The following is a 24098-nucleotide window of genomic DNA, read 5'->3' as shown; positions in this document are numbered from 1 at the left end:
GACTTATCTCCTAATAGAGATTGAGATTCCTAATAGAATGTGTTCTGGTAAAGAACACTGTATGACCTTAACCGATCTGACCTTAACTGGTCTGGTTACTATTCTGCAGATAGTTACTTGTAAGTTTCATCTCACCGTGGTTTTTTCCATTTGGGTTTCCACGTCAAAATCTCTTGTGTTATGGTGATTGTTCTTTTGTGGGTGAATGCCTTATTTGTTGTTTGGTTTGCATTTTTGTTAACTGGTTTGTTTGTGAAACTATTTTACCAATTTACTGCTAGACTGTTAAAGTGTTTGAGTTCAATATTTTTTGGTATACTAATTCACCCCCCCTCTTAGTATTCATCAATTGGTACCAGAGCCAACCTTTATATAAATCTAACCACTTGGAAAGAGATATGGGGGAATACATTGTGAAGGAACTTACTCATCGGCTCACTCAATCTGAGCAAGCCTATGATGAACTTAAAGTTAAATATAAGGCCTCTTAGGCAAAAAGAAGAGAGCATGCTGAAAAACTAATGGAGCTAACTGAAAATAGTTCCTCTAATGAAGCGGACATGGAAGCCCTAGTTCAAGAAGTTGAAAAACTGAATGAGTCCAATGCCAACCTAAGAAGGGAACTTGAAGGACTAACTATCAGAATGTGTCAAGAGCTTGAGACCCGGAGGAAAGCTAAAGATCTAGTAAAAGACAAAGATCATGAGATCTCCAAGCTGAAGCAAGAGATTAATGCACTTACTGCTCATCTTCATGAAAATAAAATGGAAAAGGAAGAAATGCAAGGTGAACTGCACATGGTTGTTTCTGAGAATGCAACCTTGAAGGAATCTAATGTTGCTATTACCAAAGAACTTACCGAGTCAAAGGAAATACTTGCCAAATTCAATAAGAGCACCATCAAGCTAGAGCAGAAGCTTGAATCAGCTAAATTGGTAAAGAATACCCATGGAATTGGTTTCTCTGATTATGAGGAAGGTGAGACATCTGGAACAAAAGATGGAGCATCAAAGAAACAACCGGCACCAAAGGATAAAGGTAAGCAAAAGTTCAAACCTGTTTGCTTTAATTGTCTGAAGGAAGGACACACTACTAATGTATGCAGAAGTAAGGCTTAAAATAACTTTCCTTATTTTATAAACGATAAGCCTAGACCTAATAGATTCAATGGTAATTTTTATGCATGCAACAAGTTTGAGCATAGAGCATTTGAATGTAGGTCTGTCATGCACAACACCAAAAGGTATCCTCAAAGGAGTCAAGGAGTCTTTCATGAACTATCTGGGAACCAAAACCCAAACTGATTTAATACCTATAATCATCAATCAGGTAGCGGTGGCTATCAAGCGGCACCCAGATGGAGGGAAAACCATTTGATTTGTCATGGTCATGGTCACACTGCTGCAACATGCAGAAGGAAGAATGGAAACATGAATAATGGACCTTGGAGAGCACCTGGAAAGATTTGCTATCATTGCAACAAACTGGGTCATACATCAAGATTCTGCAAAATGAGAAAGAATATATCGGATGATATACCGGTCACTTCGAAAGGAAAGATAGATGTTGAAACTATTCAAGCGGATATGTAGAAAACCTGGAAGAAGAAGCCATAAGAAGTGATTCAAGAGGAACTGGTTTCTACACCTAGTGTGGAAGTCATTGAACCGGCAAACTAAGCATCAGAAAAGCTTAGGAGGAGCAAACGGTGAAATGTTTCGAACCCCCGGTTTACACTGGTAAAAGACCTTAACCAGTATGTGATACTTGTCAGTTGGCAGAAGACCGAAAATGGTAAAAGGCAAATTAGGGTTTACGCCCTAATATTGGAGCATTTATTATGGTAGGTGAAGAACTTGTTTAAAAGGAATTTTCAAGCCATTTTTCACTCATCAGTTTTTGAGCGAAGTAGTTTTCAAGTGCAGAGTGACTGAAGGTGACTTGCATTGCGATTCAAAGAGTTTTCAAAACCTTGAAGAAGAATTAGAAGCCAATATCAGTCAGTCAAGTATTGAACATAATGCGGTAGTGCAACAACTGAAGGAGTGTGTGGCAAAGTGGAATTTGTAAGCCCTAAATTTTGAATTATGAAGGTATTTTTTAAATCTCTTTGTTTATCATGGCTTCCGCATCACACCCTAGCTCTAGTGCACCTGTTGATTTTGTAGACTTCATTCAACGAAAGGCAAAATATAATGCCCTATCTCAAATACCTGCTAGTGTCATAGTCGAGGAAGGCATTTCTGATTACATTGACTATAAGATTGAAGATCTAGGATCTTCGGTGATCCATTCTCAGTTGAGTTTGTTCTACAGGAAGGACAAGAAGAATAAACTGGAATTCGGCATCCTGGAAAAGAAGAAGCTTCATAATGCAGTCTATTTTCTTGAAGAGTTTTCAGATGATCACATCCACATCATTCTGAGCAAAGTGCATGGTGATAAAATATACTTAGAGCGGACGCATGACATCACACCGGAAGCGATTCATGTCATCACCGGTTTTTGTAATATCAGTGAAGTGCCAGCCCTAAGGAAGATCAGCAAGACGGAGATGACCAAGCTCACCACTTCTGTGAGTGACTCACGGGGAATGACTGTCAATTCCATCAAGGATGATCTGGTCAAATATGCTGTATGGTGATAGGATACCGGACATTCCATGCTAGCAGAATCAACTCTGTTTCTACTGCAGTGGTAAATGCCGCCTACAGGATGATCAAGGAAGATGCATCATTTGACTTATGCACCTGTATGCAAAGGCAACTTTTGGTGAACCTAAAGTCGATTAAACAGGACAATGCTTTGAGATTTAAGTTTGGACAACTATTGGTTGGGTTGTTCTTCTACTTCCAAGGTTACTTCCCAGGAATTGGAGATATTCAGTGATCTGCTAACCAACCAGTTACAAAGAAAATCAAGGAAAGCCTACAAGGGGTTGGAACTGGTTATCCAGAAGTTCTGAACAAATACTTTGATGAGTTCAGACGCAAGATGAGCCAAAGAGTGAGAATATCAGGTGATATTGTCAAGAAATATGAAGATGACATCTGCTTCACCATCAAAGTTGATGAGTGCATAATGGAGGCGGTTGGGCCAAGACAGGAAGAAGTGGAACCGATGGGATATGAGATAATGTATGACATGTTAGATGGGTATGCCTCTACCCTACTCGCCTTGCCCCTTGATCCAAAGGCAAAGAGAATCGGCACCTATTTAGAAATGATTACACTGGTTGAAGAACCCTCAGTAAAGAAGGAAAAGGTAGTGCCTTCAGTATCGACATCGGTTACCACACCAAGTCCCGAAGTGACCAAGCGGTCACCAGTAAAGAAGAAACCAGAAGCTGCACCCGCCAAAGTCTTTGAGAGAAAGAGGAAGACAAAAGACATCACACCAGACTCAGAGGATATTGTGTCTGATGAACAACCTAAGAAGACCAGGCAAGCAAGGAAAAAGACAAAGAATGAACCGGTAACATCTGCACTGGTAAATATTGATATCTCTTCTTATAAACCTTTGTCACATTATCAAAGGACAATCAAGAATGTTAGAAGAAAATTGCTTAGTGATTTGCAAGAATATTTTGATGATTTCAATGATAATGAGAAAGAGGAAGTTGAATAGGAAGTCATTCAATGTTTATGTGTTAATGACCGGCTGCCATCCGAAATTAGATCTGTGACACCAGATTCTTTATATAATTCTTTAGATAACAAATGGCGCATTGCCATAGAGAAGGAACAAGAAATAAGAGAGGAAATATTTGCACAATATTTTCTTAATGTGTCAAATTCAGAACTTTATGAAGTTATGGAAAAATACAAAGGCCTCTTCTTCATGAGAAGAAGGAGACTCTTGTTGTTAGAAGGAAAAGTTCCTGAAGTGGTAAAAGATACCCACTCTCATGCCCAAGCCACTTTAGGTTGCATCAAGTGGCTGAAGCCAACAAGAAAGCTGAGCAAGAATCGACAACCAATAAACTGGATGAGGTATATGATAGTGAAGGAGAACCGATCACTACTCAATTGGACCCTATTGATGTTGATGCCTTGAACGGTGAAAATGTTACTCCAGATGCACCAACAGAAACAACAAGTCAGGAGAAATAGGAGGAAGAAAAAAGAAAATAGGCAGAAGAGGAAAAGAAGCAAAAGGAAGAAGAGAAGAGAAAAGCAGAAGAGAAGAGAAAAGAGGAAAAGAAGAGAAAGGAAGAGGAGAAGAAGAAACATGCAGAGGAGAAGAAAAAGGAAGAGGAGAAGAGAAAGGAAGAGGAGAAGAAGAAACAGGCAGAGGAGAAGAAATAGGAAGAGGAGAAGAGAAAGGAAGAGGAGGAGGAGAAACAAGAAGAGGAGAAGAAGAAGAAGGATGAAGACAAAGAGAAGCGAAAAGAAGAGGAGAAGCATAAAGAAGAGAAAAGAAAGACAGAGGAAGAAGAGAAAAAGAAGGCGGAAGAGGACAGGAAAAGAGCTAAAGAGAAAGAGGAAGCAGCACAGAGCACTCAAGTGGGGACCCCAAAGGCAACCGATAGTCAAGCCAAATCAACTGACATTACTAGTCCCATTGACCTCCAGTCTGCAAACGAATCGGAGCTGCTACAAAGCATTAAGCTTGCTCAAAAGCGATTGGATGCTCTAAGGAGGAAAAAGGAGGAAGATGCGATTCAAACTGCTATGGAAACACTCACCAATTTGATACCCGGTACCAACCTCCCCAGTACCAATTCCTCTCTTGCCCAATTAAAGCTCCTATGCACAATTGTAGAAGAATAGGTGCAAAGCCTGGAAGAAGTTGCTGAAGCCAGTGCCCAAAATAAGCATCAAAAGGCTCTGGACACTGCATTGGTGAAAAAGTTGACTGAGCTCCGGTCTGATTTATAGAAGGCACAGAAGGACATCAGAGATGCAATGGATGAGGGCAAATTACCGCTCAATAAAATATATCAACCCCATCTATTCTGTGATGATGTGCTTGCTCAGAAAGACAAGCTACAATCTAACTTGCAGTCATACATAAGCACCTTCAACTCACCATATGATTCCTTCACCGCTTATGTGCAAACCGTTCACCGGTTTCAACTCCAGACTACAAGAATAGAGTTAGAGATCAGCAACCGGACTCGAGATTTGCAAGAAATTCAACTAGTTCTACTTCCACGACTACAAATTCTCTAGAAATGCTATCTCAATCTAGACACCTTGACGGTCACTCAAGAGATGAGTACCTTGGATGCCATGGAAGAACAGGTCTATCAGATGCGAACAGAGGATGAGGTTGCTACCTCATTACTTGAGTCATGGTCCTTATCCATGAAGCAATTTATGTAGGACTTTAAATCTATTTTTGACATGTTTCACTCTTTGTTGTCATAAACATTTATTCAGCTAATAGAAACAGGGGTTATTCAGTTGTACTTTGTCATTGTTGGCAAAGGGGGAGTAGTATTCTGGTATTCAAAATTTTGATGCATGACTATGTATACTTTCATGTTTATCTCTGTAAGGGAGTAGTATATATTATATTTTCTGCAAAGGGGTAGTGTATATGCTTAGGGGGAGTAATTTTGATTATGGCATTTTTTTGTTGTAAAACACTTAGATGTCAAAATTTTTCCTAAGTGTTGCCATCAATGCCAAAGGGGGAGATTGTTGGCATTTTTGATGATTATGTTGTGATTGTCATTGATGGACACACACTTGCTATGAGATCACTTTTTGTATGTATGAGCTATGCTCAACTGGTATTTGTTCCTAACCGGTATTATGTAGTAGTCTTGAGACTATTGGTGTTATGCAGAATATTGTTTACTGATCTCAAGCGGTATGAAGACCCAAGTGGCATCAAGACCTCAAGTGGTTCGAGGATCTCAAGCAGAACAAAACAAAGGAACTAGAAGCGGTAGTTATCATTTTCCCAGTCTTCATTTCTGACAACCGGTAATCTATTTAATAGTTAAAACGGTATTACTCTGAGTTACCAATCGGTAACTGATAAATGTATGAACCGGTAATACTCTGTGATGAGTTACCATTCACCAACACTTTGACAGTGATTTTGTGTCATGTTACCAAATGTGTCTAGATACACTGAACCTAGGAGCTTGCAATGTAATCCTATTGGACCGACATGAAATCAGATTCCTTTATAAGGACATCATGTCTAGGGTTTTAGTAGTCATTAGGGTTTTGTGTGGTTGATGAGGTTTTTGCATGTGCGATTACAGAAGGAGAATAGGTCTATGTGAAGAAATAGAGTGTGAAGTGTCTGAAGACTGAAGTAATGCTGAAATGAATTAACAATGAGCTATCATGGATCTAACCAAGTAGACTATGTTATTTGCTAGATCATTCACTTGTTGATTACTCACATCTTTGACAAGTTAGAAACCCTTAACCGAGTAGGCCCAGAAAAGCCTTTGTAAATCCTCTAACAAGGTGATTCACATATGTGGATCTGAAATCCTCTCACAAGGTAGCCTTTAATTGGACTTATCTCCTAACAAAGATTGAGATTCCTAACAGGATGTGTTCTGGTAAAGAACACTGTATGACCTTAACCGGTCTGGTTACTATTTTGTAGATAGTTACTTGTGAGTTTCATCTCACCATGGTTTTTCCCATTTGGGTTTCCATGTCAAAATCTCTTGTGTTATGGTGATTGTTCTTCTATGGGTGAATGCCTTATTTCCTGTTTGGTTTGCATTTGTGTTAACCGGTTTGTTTGTGAAACTGTTTTACTGGTTTACTGCTAAACTGTTAAAGTGTTTGAGTTCAATATTTTTTTGTATATTAATTCACCCCCTCCTCTTAGTATTCATCATAGGGAATATTGATTCTCCCCCTCTTAGTATTCCAACTGATCAACACAATCTCACTTCATCAACACATTGAATCTAGAAGAAAGGTTGGATGCCAATTCGCTTTCTATATTGATTGAAATTCCGATTTATAACTTAAACACAAACTCTCAAATTTCTCTTCAAAACAACAAAGTTTCGATGCATAAATTAAAGATGATCCCTATTTACAAAGAATCCCCTCATATTTATAGAGGAGAGCTAATGAGAAAAAAGAGGGAAAGTTGCAACTAAATTTGAATTATTAAACAACAAAGTCCTATTTGAATTTGACTTGTGTTTTTACATGCAATTACGATTTTATAAATTACATGTAAAATGTCATAAAAAAATTACATAATGCATAACTAACAATAGGAAAATAAAATAAACATATGAAGACATGTCTTTATTATCATCATCCTTCTTTAAAAAATCTTCATATCATTGCAAGGGAGTCTTTGCTTCAGGGTCATCTTGTCCTAGTGTGTAAGAGCGGGCATATAGAACAAAATTGTAGTACCGAATTGAAGAATCCCCAAAGTTAAAAAAAATATGACATAGAAAATTTTTGACATAGTTCCATGTAATATCTGAGAATTTTTTTGATAAATTGCATGACACGTGTGTAGTGGCCAAACTTACTAAGTACTGAGAAATTTGTAGTTCGAGTTTTAAAACCCAAATTGCATGTGATAATGCAAGAGTGGAAGTGCATGCCAATTGGGATTTAATACTCGATTGACAAGTGTGGAAGTTTAGGCAGACGAGGTTTCACATTTGGTTTTAAATCCGATGTGCATGCGAATGATGCAAGGTAAGGTGCACATCAGTTTTTAAAACTGGACATGGATATGTGAAATTGGTGGAAAGTGGTGTAAATCAGGTTTTAAAACCCATTTGACATTTGTGTATGCAGTGGTCAGATTTTATAAGTCAGGTTTCAAACTCGAATGACATACTTGGAACACATGATTATGGTTATGTCAATCAAGGTTTTAAACCTAATCGACATTTGACTTAAATGTGGGACGAGATGCCAATTGGATTTTAAACCCCATTTGACATGCAAGACATCGATTCAAGACATGTAATTTGGGTTTTACAACTCGAAGTGCATGCACATAGGTGATGGATATGTATTTTGGGTTTTAAAACCCGAAGTACTTGAAACTTAGGACACAGATGTATTTCAGGTTTTAAAACTTGAAATGTACATATGTACCACAAAGAATGAAAAGAATGTAGTTTCGGAAAAAAAATCCTGAAATTATGCAAAAGGAAAAAAAATCGACATTTGACTTAAATGTGGGACGAGATGCCAATTGGATTTTAAACCCCATTTGACATGCAAGACATCGATTCAAGACATGTAATTTGGGTTTTACAACTCGAAGTGCATGCACATAGGTGATGGATATGTATTTTGGGTTTTAAAACCCGAAGTACTTGAAACTTAGGACACAGATGTATTTCAGGTTTTAAAACTTGAAATGTACATATGTACCACAAAGAATGAAAAGAATGTAGTTTCGGAAAAAAAATCCTGAAATTATGCAAAAGGAAAAAAATGACTAACTTTGAAAATTGAAATTTTACAAATTTAAAAAGACTAAAAAGAGATTCGATCGAAATTACTTTTCAAGGAACCTAAGTAGACACAAGGGGGTTTTACAAGCACCTTGACATGCATGCTTAGAGGACTCATGCTATAAAATGGACAAATTTTGTATTGGGTTATCCCATGATTTGATTGAGTTAAAATCAAGGATAATAGGTTTGCACATGTTTCAATGCAAATTTTAAAAATACTATGATGATGTTAAGCTCTCTCTTAGCTATCAAACCATATAATTGTTTTCACATTTTGAGTATGTTAAGGTTTTCATCTTTAATTGCTTTTGTTAGTATGTCTGTTTTTGCCAAAAATCAACATGTGGTATTTTAGGTATAGTTTCCTACTCATTCATCGAAATTTGAAATAAATTACATTTTTAGAAACTAGACTCCATTCTAGATGTATTGATTTTTTTTTATGTTTAATTAATTTTTAAAATTTATAGAGGGGATAATGCTCAAATTTTTGTTTTTCAGGATGTGTCCACTTTTAAAATCAACAAAAAATCATTTATTCATTAAAAAATTAGCCAAAAAATCTGGCATAAACTACATGGTGTTAGTTAATTTAACTCTAGAGTGATTTTTGAAATTCTAAAAAAAGTTAGCATTTTACGTGGAGCACACCAAATGTTATGTTATGTTTTTTTGAAAAAAAACAAGACCACTTTGTGTGCTCGACCTTTTTGAAACCCTTAATCCCCACCATTTAAAAAAAATAGCATTTCAAAAAGTAAATTCAAAGCACTACAACTCTTTTTGTTGTTGCATCTTGAAATTTTTAGCGTAACTATCCTCATTATCTTGTCAAAGATTAGGCTTTATTGATTGAGAAAAATGGCATCTTAAGACCTTGTTTTGGTCCCCCACTTTGGTGCACTTACCATTTGACACAATTGTTGTGCAAGTTATTATCATTTTTGAGAACTAAAAGGAAAAATTTCACGACCTCTGACACATCATACATGCTACTTTTAATAGGGCAGAAGTCAAATATATGCAAGGCACTAGCCACATGCCAGAGAAGACAATGAGAAGTTCTTAAGGAACTACTTGTCGGAGTTTCAAAAGATATACAATAAGAAATATTCTCATGAGGCTTTGCTTAATGATTTGGGCCTAAAAGATATACAATATACTTAGGAAGATGTTGGTGATTTGGAAGTGGTAAGATCTGCTAAAGATGTCTTTGAGATTGAGCCTCCAATTGGCTAGAATAACATCGATGTCTTTAGTGAAAGTTGTAATTTTTAAATGTTATGATGCAATCCTTTTGCAATTGCTAATACTCCTACTCTCTTGGGGCTTTGCATGGCATATTTTGTAGTGAGTTGTATCTCCCTCTTTGAATGGTAATTGTACTTTGTTTTCTGTTTTTGGTAATTTATTATCAATTAAAAAAATAATTGTTACTTTGATACAACATAACTTTATTTATAGGAAGAGTAAAATTATAAATTTTTAAACATAGATTCACAACATTGATATCTAGGGCATAGATATTTTTTCCTAGTATTGTTGGATAATTTATTTTTCTATAACCTTTTGAAGTGAGATTAAGTTTAATTCAAACATAGATTGTTTTGATATCAAATAATTTATTTATTTTTAGCTTATAAACAAGACTAAATGCCTCTCATAATTGTTAAGATCCTTATATCATATATTGCTAAATATAATAAGGATAAGCACAAGTGTGGCATGCTTAATCTTAACTTTAATATTAGTTACTACCTTAATCTCTCTTAATTATGATGAAGAGCTAGTCCTTATATAATTATCCCTATAAATATGGAAGATAACTCTCTCCCATACCATCATAACTCAAAATATTAAATATATATATTATTATCTCATTATTGAAGGTGACCCAAACAATAATAACTATAATGACCAATTGAACCTAACTTACTCTTATGAAAATTAGACTATACAATTGCTACCAAGATCCTTGCAATTATATATAACTCAAATATTTTTTAAATCTATCAAGATTTTTTTAAATAGAATGTTCACAATTTTATTAAAATTTAAGTTAAATATTTTCTATAATTTATTTTTTTATAATGAATATTATGTAATTGAGCTTTACATCTTTGTGAAAGAGATGTAATAATTTGGAAGATCATGTTTAATAAAAAACTTTGACATATAAATGTTACTAACTTATATGAATTAAAAGATATCTTAATATACAAATATATAAAATGATTTACACATTATAATAATTCCTCATAAATATATTTGAAATGTGATAAATATTTCAAAATAATTAAAAACATAAAATCACAAATATTAACTGAACAAAAAAAATTCAAATAAACTTTGAAGGATACAAAGTTGCACTATACTTGCAACTAGATGAAAGAAAACATTTTATCATTTTGAAAATTGTGTAACACAAACACTTCTGAATAGAATAAAGGAAATGAAGGCTACAATTTTATTTGTTCAATGGTATATTTATGTTGTGTGATTATTGTTTTATATTTTGTTTGGTATCATGAACAACATTAGCAGCTTCTTGAGGAGTGGTAACTTTTGCAAACAAAACTGGATCCATACAAATATTGAATTCTTGCTCTAGACCAAGCATCAACTCCCCCTACAAATTAAAATATCATAACAATTTGATTAACATTTAAAATTTTGATTAAAAATAAAATTTAGATAACTCTTATGCTATAATTTACATATGAAATTAATGAAAGATTTGCATACCGCTTCCAATGAGTCAATGCCTAGATCATCCCAGTTGCTGTTAGGCTTTACAATGTTTGGATCTATAGCTAAATGCTTTGCAACAATCATTTGAACTTTGCTTAAAATTTCTGATTTAACCTGCAAATAAATGCATTTTTATTTGTCAGCTTAAATAAAAGTAGAACACAAAATATTCAAATGTTTTTTTTTTCCTTTAGATATAATCAAGAGTATTATACTTACTGAACATGATACTTTTAAGCTCCAAACTGAAGAGTTAAATCTTTTTGATGTCATGGGAGCTGATATTTTAGTCAGTTGATTCATGCATTCCCTAGTCTGCAACATAAAAATAAAATAGAAATAATTTAATCTATTATCTTTTTATTATAAAGAATAGATAAAGTTGAAGTTATATTAATTCAATTGGTTATCTTTTTATTACGAAGAGTTATTGATTATATGTATGATAGTAATTGTAAAAGTTTCTAATAAAAGGTTTATGAGGTATTATAGGATAGTTTTGAAGTAAACAATATTATATGTCTAATATTTTGAATTAAACAGAAAATAAAAAATCTCTACAAGATTATAAGGGAAAATAATAAGTTAGGAAAGTGGTAAAACTAAAACTATCCTGACGTTTGTTTGTTTTTTATTAAAAAAACAAGGATAACAAGGGCGCTAACCCTTAACATAGATAGAGACTATCAAAAAAAGAAAAGCCCATAGGCAAGAAAAACAACACATCAGAGCAAGCCCGGGACCATCAAGGTCGAATAAAGGGAACTTGTCTAACATTCAACAACTCAAACCCAACTCAGGGAGGGGTGTGGACACCCAATCCATGGGGGAGGGGGGTGGGGAAGACTTCCCCTTCCACCTGCGACAAACAACAGTCCAAACGATACTATTCTCGGGTCCATCAAGGGAATGACCAAGCCGAAAGGATCCTGCTTGTAAACCATCGGTAAAGCCACTGTCATTAGGAATATTCAAAACACAATCAGGTGGGGAAGACCAGGTAGAGACATTGCTAGAGTGTTGTTGCAGAACAACAGCAGAATGTTGTTGTAGAACAGCAGCAAGAGCAGAAATAAAGAATACCAAGACAGAGCGACCTTACCACTTTCAAAACCATTTTAAGAAATATCAAAATTAAAATTTGTTAAACACGAAAAACTTATACAACCAATGTGTTGCGATCAATATGCCCATTATTTATTAATAAACTCATCATAATGATTATAACTTCTCTTATCTTCTTTCATTATTTCACATAAAAAGAAGATCATTATTTCACATAAAAAGAAGAAATAAAACAGATACCTTACTATTTTCAGAACCATTTTAGCATGCTTATAAATTAAATGCATCAGAAACTTACATTTCTTTTGTAGGAAGCTGAAATTTCCAGAGGTGGTGAATACAGGTGGCATGGTTTGAAGAGCGCCATTGCTTTAAACAACTATACATCACAATAGGATTGTCAAAGTGGTTACCCATTTTATAGCTGAATTGATAAGTCATCCAAATTATGCAGGCGAAGAAAGAATGATTTGTTGTCATCCTTAATACATTGCACCAAAATTGAGCACTTGATTTTGAACACCATATTCATGATTATTTTTTAAATTCAATTTATTGCACATTTGTTGGTAAGACGGTGGAATAATATAAAACCATATTAATTGCATGTATGGAGAGAACCAATATTTTGAAATACTCCAAAAAATTATTCCGATAACTTTCAAAGCAGTTTACTCGTGCCTAAAATTGTATAGTTGAACATTAAAACACAATGGCAAAGCATGTCTTTGTCTTTGGGGTTTAATACATTATCAGAACAAAACAATATCGTCTGGCCTATTAGCTCAGTTGGTTAGAGCGTCGTGCTAATAACGCGAAGGTCGCAGGTTCGAGACCTGCATAGGCCATTTTTATAAGTATGTGGCATATTTGATAGTTACGTCAAAACCCTTTAGGGACATTTTTTTTTTTTAATATTCAATTAAGCATCTGACCAAGGTAAGAAGTGATTAAAATTAATATTTTAAATTAAAATTCGATGTTTTTAAATTATTGACATAGTGGAAGAAATTTGGGCACAAGATAATATGTTTTAGTTAATAAAAATAAGATAATTGTTTATTATTTTTTTGTGTAGATGAGGTGTAAACTATTATTGATTGTTGTAACACTAAAATAAAATATAATAAAAGCTATTACAACATTACAAAACATTAACAAACACCAACAAATAGAGTCAAATTGCTTACAAATGACAACCAGCCAAGGTACATATCAAATCCATTTAGCCCTCTCATTGGAGCCTTTTCTCACTCCCTATGATTTGCAAGGTTTTTCATGACCTCTAAAAACTCGGTTTTCAAGCCTAGGACAATTTTGTGAAACATACTTCGACCTTACAAGAATGTCTTGATGTTGTTCCTTTCACTTGGATGCTCAACGAGCAAAACTTTTGTGTTGTGCCCTTATTCTTGATGGCTTCCCTTACGAGTTATTCAAATCCACTTGCAATTTCATTGGCCCTAGTCCTCTATAAGGTTGAATTTCTAATGACTAAAATTTTCTTTGGAAGAAGTTATATAATTTAAGGATTGGAGAAAGAGATTTATTATCAAGAACTTGAATATAATATCTAAGCTATTTGTAGTCTAATGATGTGAAAATGTCACAACCCAAAATATACTCTATTATCTCAAGTGAATTTTTCTTTTATTTATTTTAAATTAAAATATTCTCCTAAGTATGACATTGAATTGCTATAATATCTATCATTATATACCATTTAAATCCATCAATGTTGTATAGTTTCAAGAACTAATATTCATTAAAGTGGAACAATTTTGAAATCTATTTGCATGTGGTAGATTTGGTTTTGTAATTTAGATACTCGTTGTTATTTAATTAGATATTATTTTGATACTATTTATTATCATCTTTACGATTATCAAGCTATTATTATTGAAACTTAATTTGGTCTAGCATGGTAATTATGGGCATGGATTCTTTTGAATTATTATCGATTCATGAGAGGGGGGAAGGGTGAATAGTGAGGGTGAAAATGTGGATAATTCAAAAGAATCCATGCTCCCATAATTACCATGCTCCCTAATTACAGGAAATGGTACTTTAATATTTTCTAAATGCCACGTATAAAGTATGTTTAAGGGAAAAAGTAAAAAAAAAAACAGTAAATAAAGTAATAAGTAAACAAAATAAGTTAGTTTTTTAAAACATAAGGTGAGGAGGTTAGGTGGGACCCATTTTTAACTTCCATACAAATGGAATTTACTCAAAGTTAGATTTCTTTTTAGAGTTGGGTAATAGTTTATTTTTCTTTTCCCCTCACTCAAAAGGAAAATGTTTAAAACAAACAAAATTAAATATGAATAAAGGATTAATAATTAATGGTAGGAAATCAGTATACTTCCTAAATATAGTTAACTTTCAGATTTTTCTATTATAAAATGGTATCATGTGGAATTAATTCCCTTAGTGATTTTCAAGTTTTGGTAAGGTATCTATTAAGATATTGAAATGAATTATGATAAGTGAATATTTCTTGTAACTCTTCAAAATCATAGATTAAGGAATTATAGGTGGATATGTGGAGTCAGTGATTGGACAAGTTATTGTTTTACATATTAGAACATGATCTAAATTTTGAGTTAGTGAACAAGGTTATCTAATTTTATTAATAAAGTTGTTGATTAGACTATAAGTTGGATAATTTTACAGGCCTACATACTCAAGGATGATCTTATCGAATTCCTTGAAAGACATTAATGCTAGAAGATCTAGGTAAATGTATAAGGAATGTATATTATGATCCTTTTGTGATGAAGATGAGATAAAGAGTTATAATAGTGGTAAAGGTGAATTTATTGGGTTGTTTGCAAATTAAATGATCACAATTCTATTTGTAGAAAAATAAGGTTCCATTTGCATTCCTTTTTATAGTACCATGTTGAGGAAAGATTATGGTTGGAAAATAAGTTTCAATGTAATAATTATAAGGAACCTCAAGTAGGAACAAGTATCTATGATTACCTATATTTGTGAGGAGATTCATTATAACCTTTGGATAATGGCTTTAACCTAGAATATCACTTACAAATCTCTTAGTAGAATTATGCTATGAGAATGTAATATGGGCGAAATGGTGTTCAAATCTATTGTCGGATAGTTATTTATAATAAGCCTTATGAATCCCTTAAATGATCACTAATTAGTTATTGAGTATACATTGTCATGCAACTATGGATGAATCAATATTAAATCTTGTTGACATCAACTTAATTAATAGATTGGTTCTCATCTCTACCTTGATTTCTTTCCTTGGTTTCTTGATTTAGAATAGTGACAACCTTGTACTCGAACTGGACTACAAGTGTGTGAGAAAAGGTAACTAGATAGCTGCAAAATGTGGTGCTCTTGTGAAGTAGATTTTGAAAATGCATATTGATGCACTCCTGAGCACATATGTGTCTTTGTGTGACTATTTATGTTCGTATGTGCATTTGTATTCATAATGCCTAGATGCATTGGCATGTTGTAAGCTCGTGTATGCTTTGATGTGTTCCAAGGAGTGATATGTATGCTTGGTGCCTATTTTGTATGCATTGTTATGTTTTCAATGTGTATTTTGTGTGTATTGGACAGGCGCCGAATATGGAGTAAAAGAGAAGGATGAGTTTCTAGAGAGGTTTGAGTTTCTGCTTTAACTCATCTTTCGTTAGTTGGCCCTAAAAGATATTTGGCCAAAGTTCTATTGATTCCTTAGTATATGCTTGCTAAGTGAATCAGTATATTTTTACTCTCTTTCATATCTTAGTGTCGATACAATAACATCATAAATTGTAGATACACTAAGTTGCACCAGATTCCATCCCCTGCCAGTTTTGAGTCACTAGACTTCTTCGTGCAGGGTTAGCGGTTCTTCATGTCAGGAAGAACTCCGGGGAAGTGTAAATGCTTCATGGTTGGGCGGTAAAGCGCTTCGACAGTGTTCTTGCCCGTAATGTAAGCGTGTGAGATAGACTTTGTATATGACTTTGAGGTCTTTTGTAACCATAAGTAATTTCTTATGATTTGTAAATCTTTTGGCACATGTATTTCATATATTGTGTTGAATTGTATTAAACAACGTGTAACGTTATAACTTTATGTAACTACTTTTTGGTATATTGAGTAAAATGAATTAACTGATAAAGTATTTTTCTTAATTATGTGAAGATTTATTGTAATTATGAAATTAAATATTTTAATAATATGGAGGTCTCTACAGAAAATAGAAGAATATTGACGCATGATCCTATTGTGTTCTTTTCCAATCTCGTTGGATAACTTGGTGATTGCTATTGGAAGCAATAGTTCAAAACTTGTGCATGATGGGATAGTGCTTATTTTAATCTTGAGGGAGATGAGGTGAAATAATTTTAAATTTTCTAAGGAATCTTTGGTGAGAAATTTTTTTACCTAGTTAAATCCCAAAACTTTAAGATACAATATGATGAATTATGGAATTTTGATGTTTTTAAATGAATTTTGGTTTTTCATGGGAAATTAAAGGAGAAGTATAAGAATGATAAGAAAAATTATAAACCATATCTAAATATCATGGGGTATCTATGTCTTGTAGTAAAATCTCCAAGGTTAAATGGTAGAATTTTGGTAATATGTGTCATTTCAAAAGAGACTACAAGGATCGAAAAAAATAAAAAAATAATAGGTGAATTTGGTGATGGTTTTGATAAGTATTCTCAAGAGGGTGTAGGCAATGCTTTTGTTGTAGATTTGTCTACACATATATGTGAATTTTGAGAAAATAAATGAATATAATATAGTGAAAGTATAAACTTAAAGTATACAAATATGATAAAAAAATAGAGTTGCACGTAATTAACTATTACAAGTGAAATAGAATATGGATAAATATGTCTAATGGTAATTGTAGCATCGGAAATAGGAATCATCAAAGCAATATATAAAAGGACATATTATTCATTATTAGCTCAATCACAAACACACATTGCAATGATCTAATCCTAAGCACACTCAATAGAGATATGAAAACAAAGCATTCAAAATGAAAGATTATGCAAACCAAATGCAGAATTGAATGCTCCTTCCATGCGGCTCCATTGTTCTTCTTTCCTCTTCAATGGATTTGTGGATCTCACCTACAAGTGCACATACAATTGAAAGCAAGATTGATATTCAAGAATACTCGAAGCGTAAGTTCAATAATCTGATCAGGGATTATTAATTAAGGGATTTGATTGAAGAAATTCATCCAATTTATAGAAGAATTGGAGAGATGACAAGATTAGCATGATAGTGATTCAAATGGAAATTCAAATCAAGAATAGCAAAATTATGACATATCTATGACAAATTGCTATGCAAGGCTTATGACAATTCTATGACAAATTTCTATGTCAAGAATTTATGACAATTTATGACAAATTTCTATGTCATTTCCATAAATTTAGGAGAGAAATAGGAGGAAATTGAATTTAAGAATTAAGAAATTAGAAAAATAGGGAAAAGAGGAATTAAGAAATTAGAAATTAAGTAAATTAATTAATAATCTTTCATTTATTAATTAATTCACAAAAGAGGAATAATTAGCCAATTAAATGAATATTTAATTGTGATGAGAATACTTAGGATAAATAAGTAATTTATTAATCCTAAAGGAAGAAAATGATAAGCAAGGTTAAATGACTAAATCATGAAACCCTAGAAGGCGAATTAGGTCTTGATGAAAGATAATTTATTCGATCATGATTTGATTTTGGATTGATAAATGACCAATGTGATAAATGATTTGATTGAGATTGGTTGACAAAAATCAATGACAAATTGACCAAATTGACATGATTGAAAAAGGACAAGGATCGATGACGAATCGATCGCAATATGACAAGATTGACAAAAGGACAAAGATCGACCAAAATCATGATTAAAGATTGTTATCGACAAGACCTAATTCAAAAGCGAGACAAATGAAGAATACAGAAGAATGACTCGATGCTCGCAAATGATAAAGATCAAGTGCGTGACATAGGAGAAATGTTAATGCGACGCAAAAACCTAAAATGAGGCAATGCGCAAATGTTAAAGTATGACTCTGCAAGCGTTGACCATTTTTAGGTGTCTACATTTTGCCCCTCTTTGAGACAATGCGATTTTAAGCATTGTTTCAAAGAACAGTAATGAAAATGCCCCAGACAATAATAATGACATATGCATGCCCCCTCGAGGAATTGGCCGGAAACAGCCAGAAAAGAGGCCAATTGATTGATAAAAATGATAGGATCAAACGGACTGATAATCGGAAATCGGATGCATGAAGGACAAGCAATTTAAGGTGCACAAGACCGCGATCAACATAAGATGGAGAGGACACACGTCCATCTATGCACTGACAAAGATCTATAAATGGGACCAAGAGAGTGAAAATTGTTCATTTGCACTAGCCCAAGAAGAGGATTTGTTGTTCTGGAAAAGGACACTTGCAGAGAGATGGCGAACATTCAAATGGTAGATCACCTCGGAGAACGTGTACACATGTACAAACGACCAGACGATGTGGGAGCAGTGATATGGATCTCAAAAACCCATGTTTTCAATTTCATGAATTTGACGTGTTTGCGGGACATTGCGGGGCCCACAGAGGATGCAGAAACTGACTTCTGCGCTTGTGTAGGGTCTTCTGCGCTTGTGTCATGTCTTCTGCGCTTGTGTGAGGTCTTCTACACTTGTGTAATGTCTTCTGTGCTTGTGTAAGGGTACACAAGCGCAAGAGTTAAGACACAAGCGCAAGAGTCAAGACACAAGCGCAAGAGTCAAGACACAAGCGCAATTGTGCATGTAAGAATCAATTTAGGTTCAAAACTGTATGCAAAGGACCTGAAAAGGGGGGACAAGGGTAGGATAGGTCAGAATAGATGAAAAAAACCTTGATTTGAACATGAAACAAGGAAATGCAACCCGTAGGAGCAAACCCTAAAACTGACAAAAATATGCCCCAATTGTGATGCAGAGTCGACAGTATCCGTTGATCACGCGGGAGAATCGACCAGACTGCTTCATGCTACGACACAGACTTAGGAGCACAGAGAGAGATACTTTAGCAGGACTTGAGACATGGCAGGGATGAGGAAGATAGAGGGAGAACCCAATGGCAGAGGCACGTGCTCCTTATGACAGACAGTGGACATTATGTAGTTTGACATTATATAGTCAGCCTGCGGGCCATACTTAGGACAGATAGTCTAATTTTGTACTCCGATATTATTTTGACATATGATATGATATGCATTGATATGATGGGATGCAATATGTTATGACATATGTTATTTTCCATGTATGGATGACTTATGCACTGTTGATGTACCATTGTGGAACATATATGGATGCATTTTTTGTTTATGTGCTTTTGATGCATTGATAGTATGAAATGGATAAAATGCCTGATATGATGCTTGATATAATGCAAATGTACTAACCAAATGGATGCAGGATGTAGTATATGTGTGCGGGGAAATCAGAGCACTAGACCGAACTGACTATCCAAACTGATGGAAGAAGTGTTAGTAAGAAGAAAATGAGACAGAAGACAGTTAAAGATGAAGAAAACTTGCTTTCAGTAATGCACTTTGTAGGTGAGAACCTTTATTTTTTATGTAGCAAAATGGATGCGTAGCATCATGGCATTGAAGGCCAGAGCTGAAATGCAACCCTTTTTGCAAAAGACAGACACATCATAGACAAGCAACACTCACAATCAAAAAAAAGGACCATGATCCATCCCGGTCACTTTAAATCACTCAGTAACATCATTGAGCAACATAGGAACATGATCGAAGCCAAAGATAAATCAATAAAAAGAATAAGACACACAAATTCAAGCTAATCAAACAAACATCTTGATCTTCATTGTCAAAAGTTGAAAGTGCTGATAGGACGATCATGCTGTCTGGTTTCAAGACATGCGGTACCCCGTCTAAGACAGGACACAGTCTGGTTTCGAGTATGCCACACCCTGTATAAGACCCATGATAATAGGAACAAGGACAAATGATATTGATGGTAACGTTCGATTGATATGACAATTTTTGATCAGGTTGAATGTTTGGTTTGGATTGAAAAAGTTCATCTGGTTAAAGCATGATTTCATTAAAGCACAGCGTTGGATTGATTGTCGTTGGATGTAAGCTCAGCGATTTGTCTATGCACAAAGGGGATCCTTTATTGCAAAATGCTTGTTTTTGGAGTTTAATGTTTTTGAAATGTTTTTGCGTTCATTTTTTCAGGACTTTTTATGATTTTTTTTTTGTTTTTATTTCAGGACATTTTTCAATTTTTATGATTGTTTTTTCAGGACTTTTTTTGATTTTTTTTTTGAAGATTTTTTTTTTCAGGACATTTTTAAATTTTTATGATCTTTTTTCAAAACATTTTTCAATTTTTATGAGATTTTTTCAAACATTATTTGATTTTTAAGATTTTGCCCCCAGTGTCTAGCAAGGTAGGGAATATGATAGGTGAATAAATAGGCTTGCTGAAATGATAGTGGATAGAGGGAAGACAAAGGCCTTTTATTATGGAGACAATACAGATGCAATTTTCAAGGGCTATGGCGTGATGGGACAAGAGACTGGATATGACAATGTAAAGTAGGAACATGGCATGAGGGACATGTCAAGAGGTTTTTGAAACCATGTTTAAATTTTGCATCCTTATGTCAGATCAAGATCAAGGAATGAAAAAGAGTGTATGGATAGTGATAAGATATAGATAGGATAAGCAAGACCAAGAATGGATAAGGGACATGGACTGAAGGTCGGGATAGGCTAAGGGATAGTGGCAGAAAGTTGCAATAAGCTAGGGAATATGGATGAAAGGTTGTAATAAGCAAATGGATAAATGACCAAAAGCTATGATGGACTAAAAGCTGCAAAAAAGATGCATGATGCTCATGACGATCCTCAGCCTTGTCAAGATCAAAGGTGGAAAGAGGAAATGGACATGAGGGACAATAGGATATGAAGGGTAATGACATGGTATGATAAGATAATGAAGGGCGATAGGATATGAAGGAGGAAACCTGCCCCCAAGTGTGGTGTGCAAGAAGTTCATAAATTACGCATGACGCCTGTTTGCCAGGTTTTCATCACGGTACTTGCCCAAGGCGCCTGTTTGCCAGGTTTTCACCAGTGGACGAATTTTTTTTTTTTCATTGTTGGTAAAGGGGGAGAAGTGTACTGGTATTTAAATTTTGATGCATACTATGTATACTTTCATGTTATTTCTGTTAAGGAGTAGTATACATTGTATTTTCTGTAAAAGGGATAGTGTATATGCTTAGGGGGAGTAATTTTGATTATGGCATATTTTTGTTGTAAAACACTTAGATGTCAAAATTTTCCTAAGTGTTGCAATCAATGCCAAAGGGGGAGATTGTTGGAATTTTTTATGATTGATGTCGTGATTGTCATTGATGGACACACACTTGATTTGAGATTACTTTTTGTATGTATGAGTTAAAGCTCAACTGGTATTTGTTCCAACCGGTATGATGTATTATAGTCTTTAGACTATCGGTGTTTTGCAGAAAGTGTTTACCAGTCTGAAGCGATATGAAGACCCCAAGTGGTTCGAGGATCTCAAGCGGTATGAAGGAACGAAGCGGCACAACTCATATTTCCCAGTCTTCATTTTGTCAAACCGGCAACCGGTATTTTGCTTAAACCAGTATTTTGTTTGAACTAGTAATACTCTGTGATGTGTTACCAACTGACATTTTGTGATGATTACCATCCACTGAATGTTTGACGGTACCGACAATCTGGCGGTGCTTTTTGTGTCGTGTTACCAAATATGTCTAGATTCACTGAACCTAGGAAATTGTATTGTAATCCTATTGGACCGACATGAAATCAGATTCCTTTATAAGGACATCATGTCTAGGGTTTTAGGTGGTTGCTAGGGTTTAAGATGGTTGATGAGTTTTTTTAAGTGAGATTATAGAAGAGAAGTTCATGTCTGTGAGAGAAGGTAGAGTGTGAATGTGTTGAAGACTGAAGTAATACTGGAATGCATTAGGAACGAGCTATCAAGGATCTAACTAAGCAATCTGTGCTATTTGCTAGATCACTCACTTGTTGATTACTCACATCTTCAACAAGTCTGAAGCCCTTAACCGGGTAGGCCCAAAAAGCCTTTTGTAAATCCTCTAACAAGGTGGTTCACATATGTGGATCTAAAATCCTCTAGCAAGGTAATCTTTAATCGAACTTATCTTCTAACAGAGATTGAGATTCCTAACAGGATCTGTTCTGGTAAAGAACATTGTATGACCTTAACCGGTCTGGTTCCTATTTTGCAGATAGTTACTTGTGAGTTTCATCTCATTGTGGTTTTTCCCATTTGGGTTTCCATGTCAAAATCTCTTGTGTTATGGTGATTGTGCTTCTGTGGGTGAATGCATTATTTGGTATTTGGTTTACATGTGTGCTAACCGGTTTGTTTGCTAAACTGTTTTACTGGTTTACTATTAGACGAGTAAAGTGTTTAAGTACAACACAATTTTTGGCATACTAATTCACCCCCCCCTCTTAGTATTCATCATAAAAAACATTGGTTTAAGGTTTAATCGACAGAGCTTTCACTAAGAAATCTTGACAGGATACATAAGTGGTGTTGGTGCGGCTTCTAGATGGATTTCAGGATGTTGAAGATGTTCTTTGATCGTGCTTCAACTGCTTGAAGATATTGATTTGGCGTGGTGGACCGAAAATAGGTCCGGTGCCTATCTAGGTTATGGACCGGTATCATGTTAATGTGTACTCTACACGTTATCGGGATGTGTCAGGATGTTCTATGGATTGGTTATTGTTGTTTTGGTCTTAAGACGACATGGCATATCATTGTAATATGGATTTAAGTAATGATCTTATAGAAATATCTTTTAGGTGGCTAACCTAATTGGTTTAGGTCTTAGGGTTGGTATAAAATCATGTAAGATCTCATTGTAGATCATGGTATGGAAATGGGGATTAAGTGTCGTGGTCTTGGAATGCAATATCATTTGCGAAGGAGATTTGGTCAATCATACGTGATCGAATTAGGATTAAGGAGAAGGTCAAAGGCCTCCGGTATTGAGCTTAATCGGGACTGTAATCAGGCATGGTAGATGCTATCTCTGGTAGTTCATTATTTTGGATTGTTGTCCATTTATCTTGAGGTGGTTATAACCTCTCTGTAGTCAGTGAGATTCTTTTGTAATGAGTAGTACGCTCTAGGCAGTGTGCCTTCCTGCATGTGCAAGCCCCTCATTGTAGCACATACTTTCTGCATAAGTATCATCTGACTGTGGGTAGGCTTCCCACCATGGTTTTTCCCTTTCTGATTTTTCCACATACAAATCATGGTGTTATGTGGTATGGTTGCATTGTGTTGATTACCTATTTTATTATTAAGTTGTATTGTTTACCAATATCTGTTCCTACTGACATTTGTTTCTTCTTTACCGGTACTTAATTTGTTTTAAGGTTTTTAAGTGGATTAAATGATATAATCTATTAACAACTGATTCACCCCCCTTCCTCTCAGTTGTTCACCGGTTATCCTAACAATTGGTATTAGAGATTTGGTCCTCTTTTGCAGAAGCTTAACCACTTGAGGTAGATCCTATGGCAGCTAACACTTCAAATCCACCGACAACTATTTTCAGAAGATAAATCCCTAAGCTTGATGGAACAAATTATGGGATATGGAAAATTCGAATGGAGACTCATCTTAGATGTCTTGGTAAGGACTTTTGGGAGACCACTGAGAAAGGATACACACCTTATGATTCAGCATCTGGCAATCCTGCTCTTGTAGACTTGGACAAGAATATTGA

At 34.7% G+C, this 24098-nt stretch overlaps 1 protein-coding gene and 1 non-coding gene across 2 annotated transcripts; one reads left to right on the top strand and one right to left on the bottom strand.

The window, feature by feature from the left end:
• Positions 1–10747: 10747 nt before the first annotated feature.
• LOC131061805 (uncharacterized) lies at positions 10748–12637 on the bottom strand. The gene is made up of 4 exons (XM_057995648.2): positions 12543–12637; positions 11399–11494; positions 11174–11293; positions 10748–11057 (listed from the first exon to the last, which is right to left on the bottom strand). The coding sequence occupies exons 1-4, from the start codon at positions 12609–12611 to the stop codon at positions 10929–10931; spliced, it is 414 nt and encodes a 137-aa protein (XP_057851631.2). The 5' UTR covers positions 12612–12637; the 3' UTR covers positions 10748–10928.
• Positions 12638–13018: 381 nt separating this feature from the next.
• On the top strand, positions 13019–13092 carry TRNAI-AAU (transfer RNA isoleucine (anticodon AAU)). The gene has a single exon. It is a non-coding gene; the product is annotated as a tRNA-Ile (tRNA).
• Positions 13093–24098: the final 11006 nt, after the last annotated feature.

This window comes from Cryptomeria japonica, chromosome 4, assembly GCF_030272615.1.
Source record: "Cryptomeria japonica chromosome 4, Sugi_1.0, whole genome shotgun sequence".
NCBI lineage: Eukaryota > Viridiplantae > Streptophyta > Pinopsida > Cupressales > Cupressaceae > Cryptomeria > Cryptomeria japonica.
Note: the sequence above shows the minus strand (reverse complement) of the source record. Positions and strands in the feature narration are given on the sequence as shown.

What these genes read in the sequence shown, in the direction of transcription:
- LOC131061805 (XM_057995648.2), bottom strand. Translation starts at nt 12,611, where the DNA reads ATGGCGCTCTTCAAACCATGCCACCTGTATTCACCACCTCTGGAAATT. An exon ending in CAGCTTCCTACAAAAGAAAT is followed by an intron (nt 11,495 to 12,542) that starts GTAAGTTTCTGA and finishes TTTATGTTGCAG; the next exon opens with ACTAGGGAATGCATGAATCA. An exon ending in GCTTAAAAGTATCATGTTCA is followed by an intron (nt 11,294 to 11,398) that starts GTAAGTATAATA and finishes ATTTATTTGCAG; the next exon opens with GTTAAATCAGAAATTTTAAG.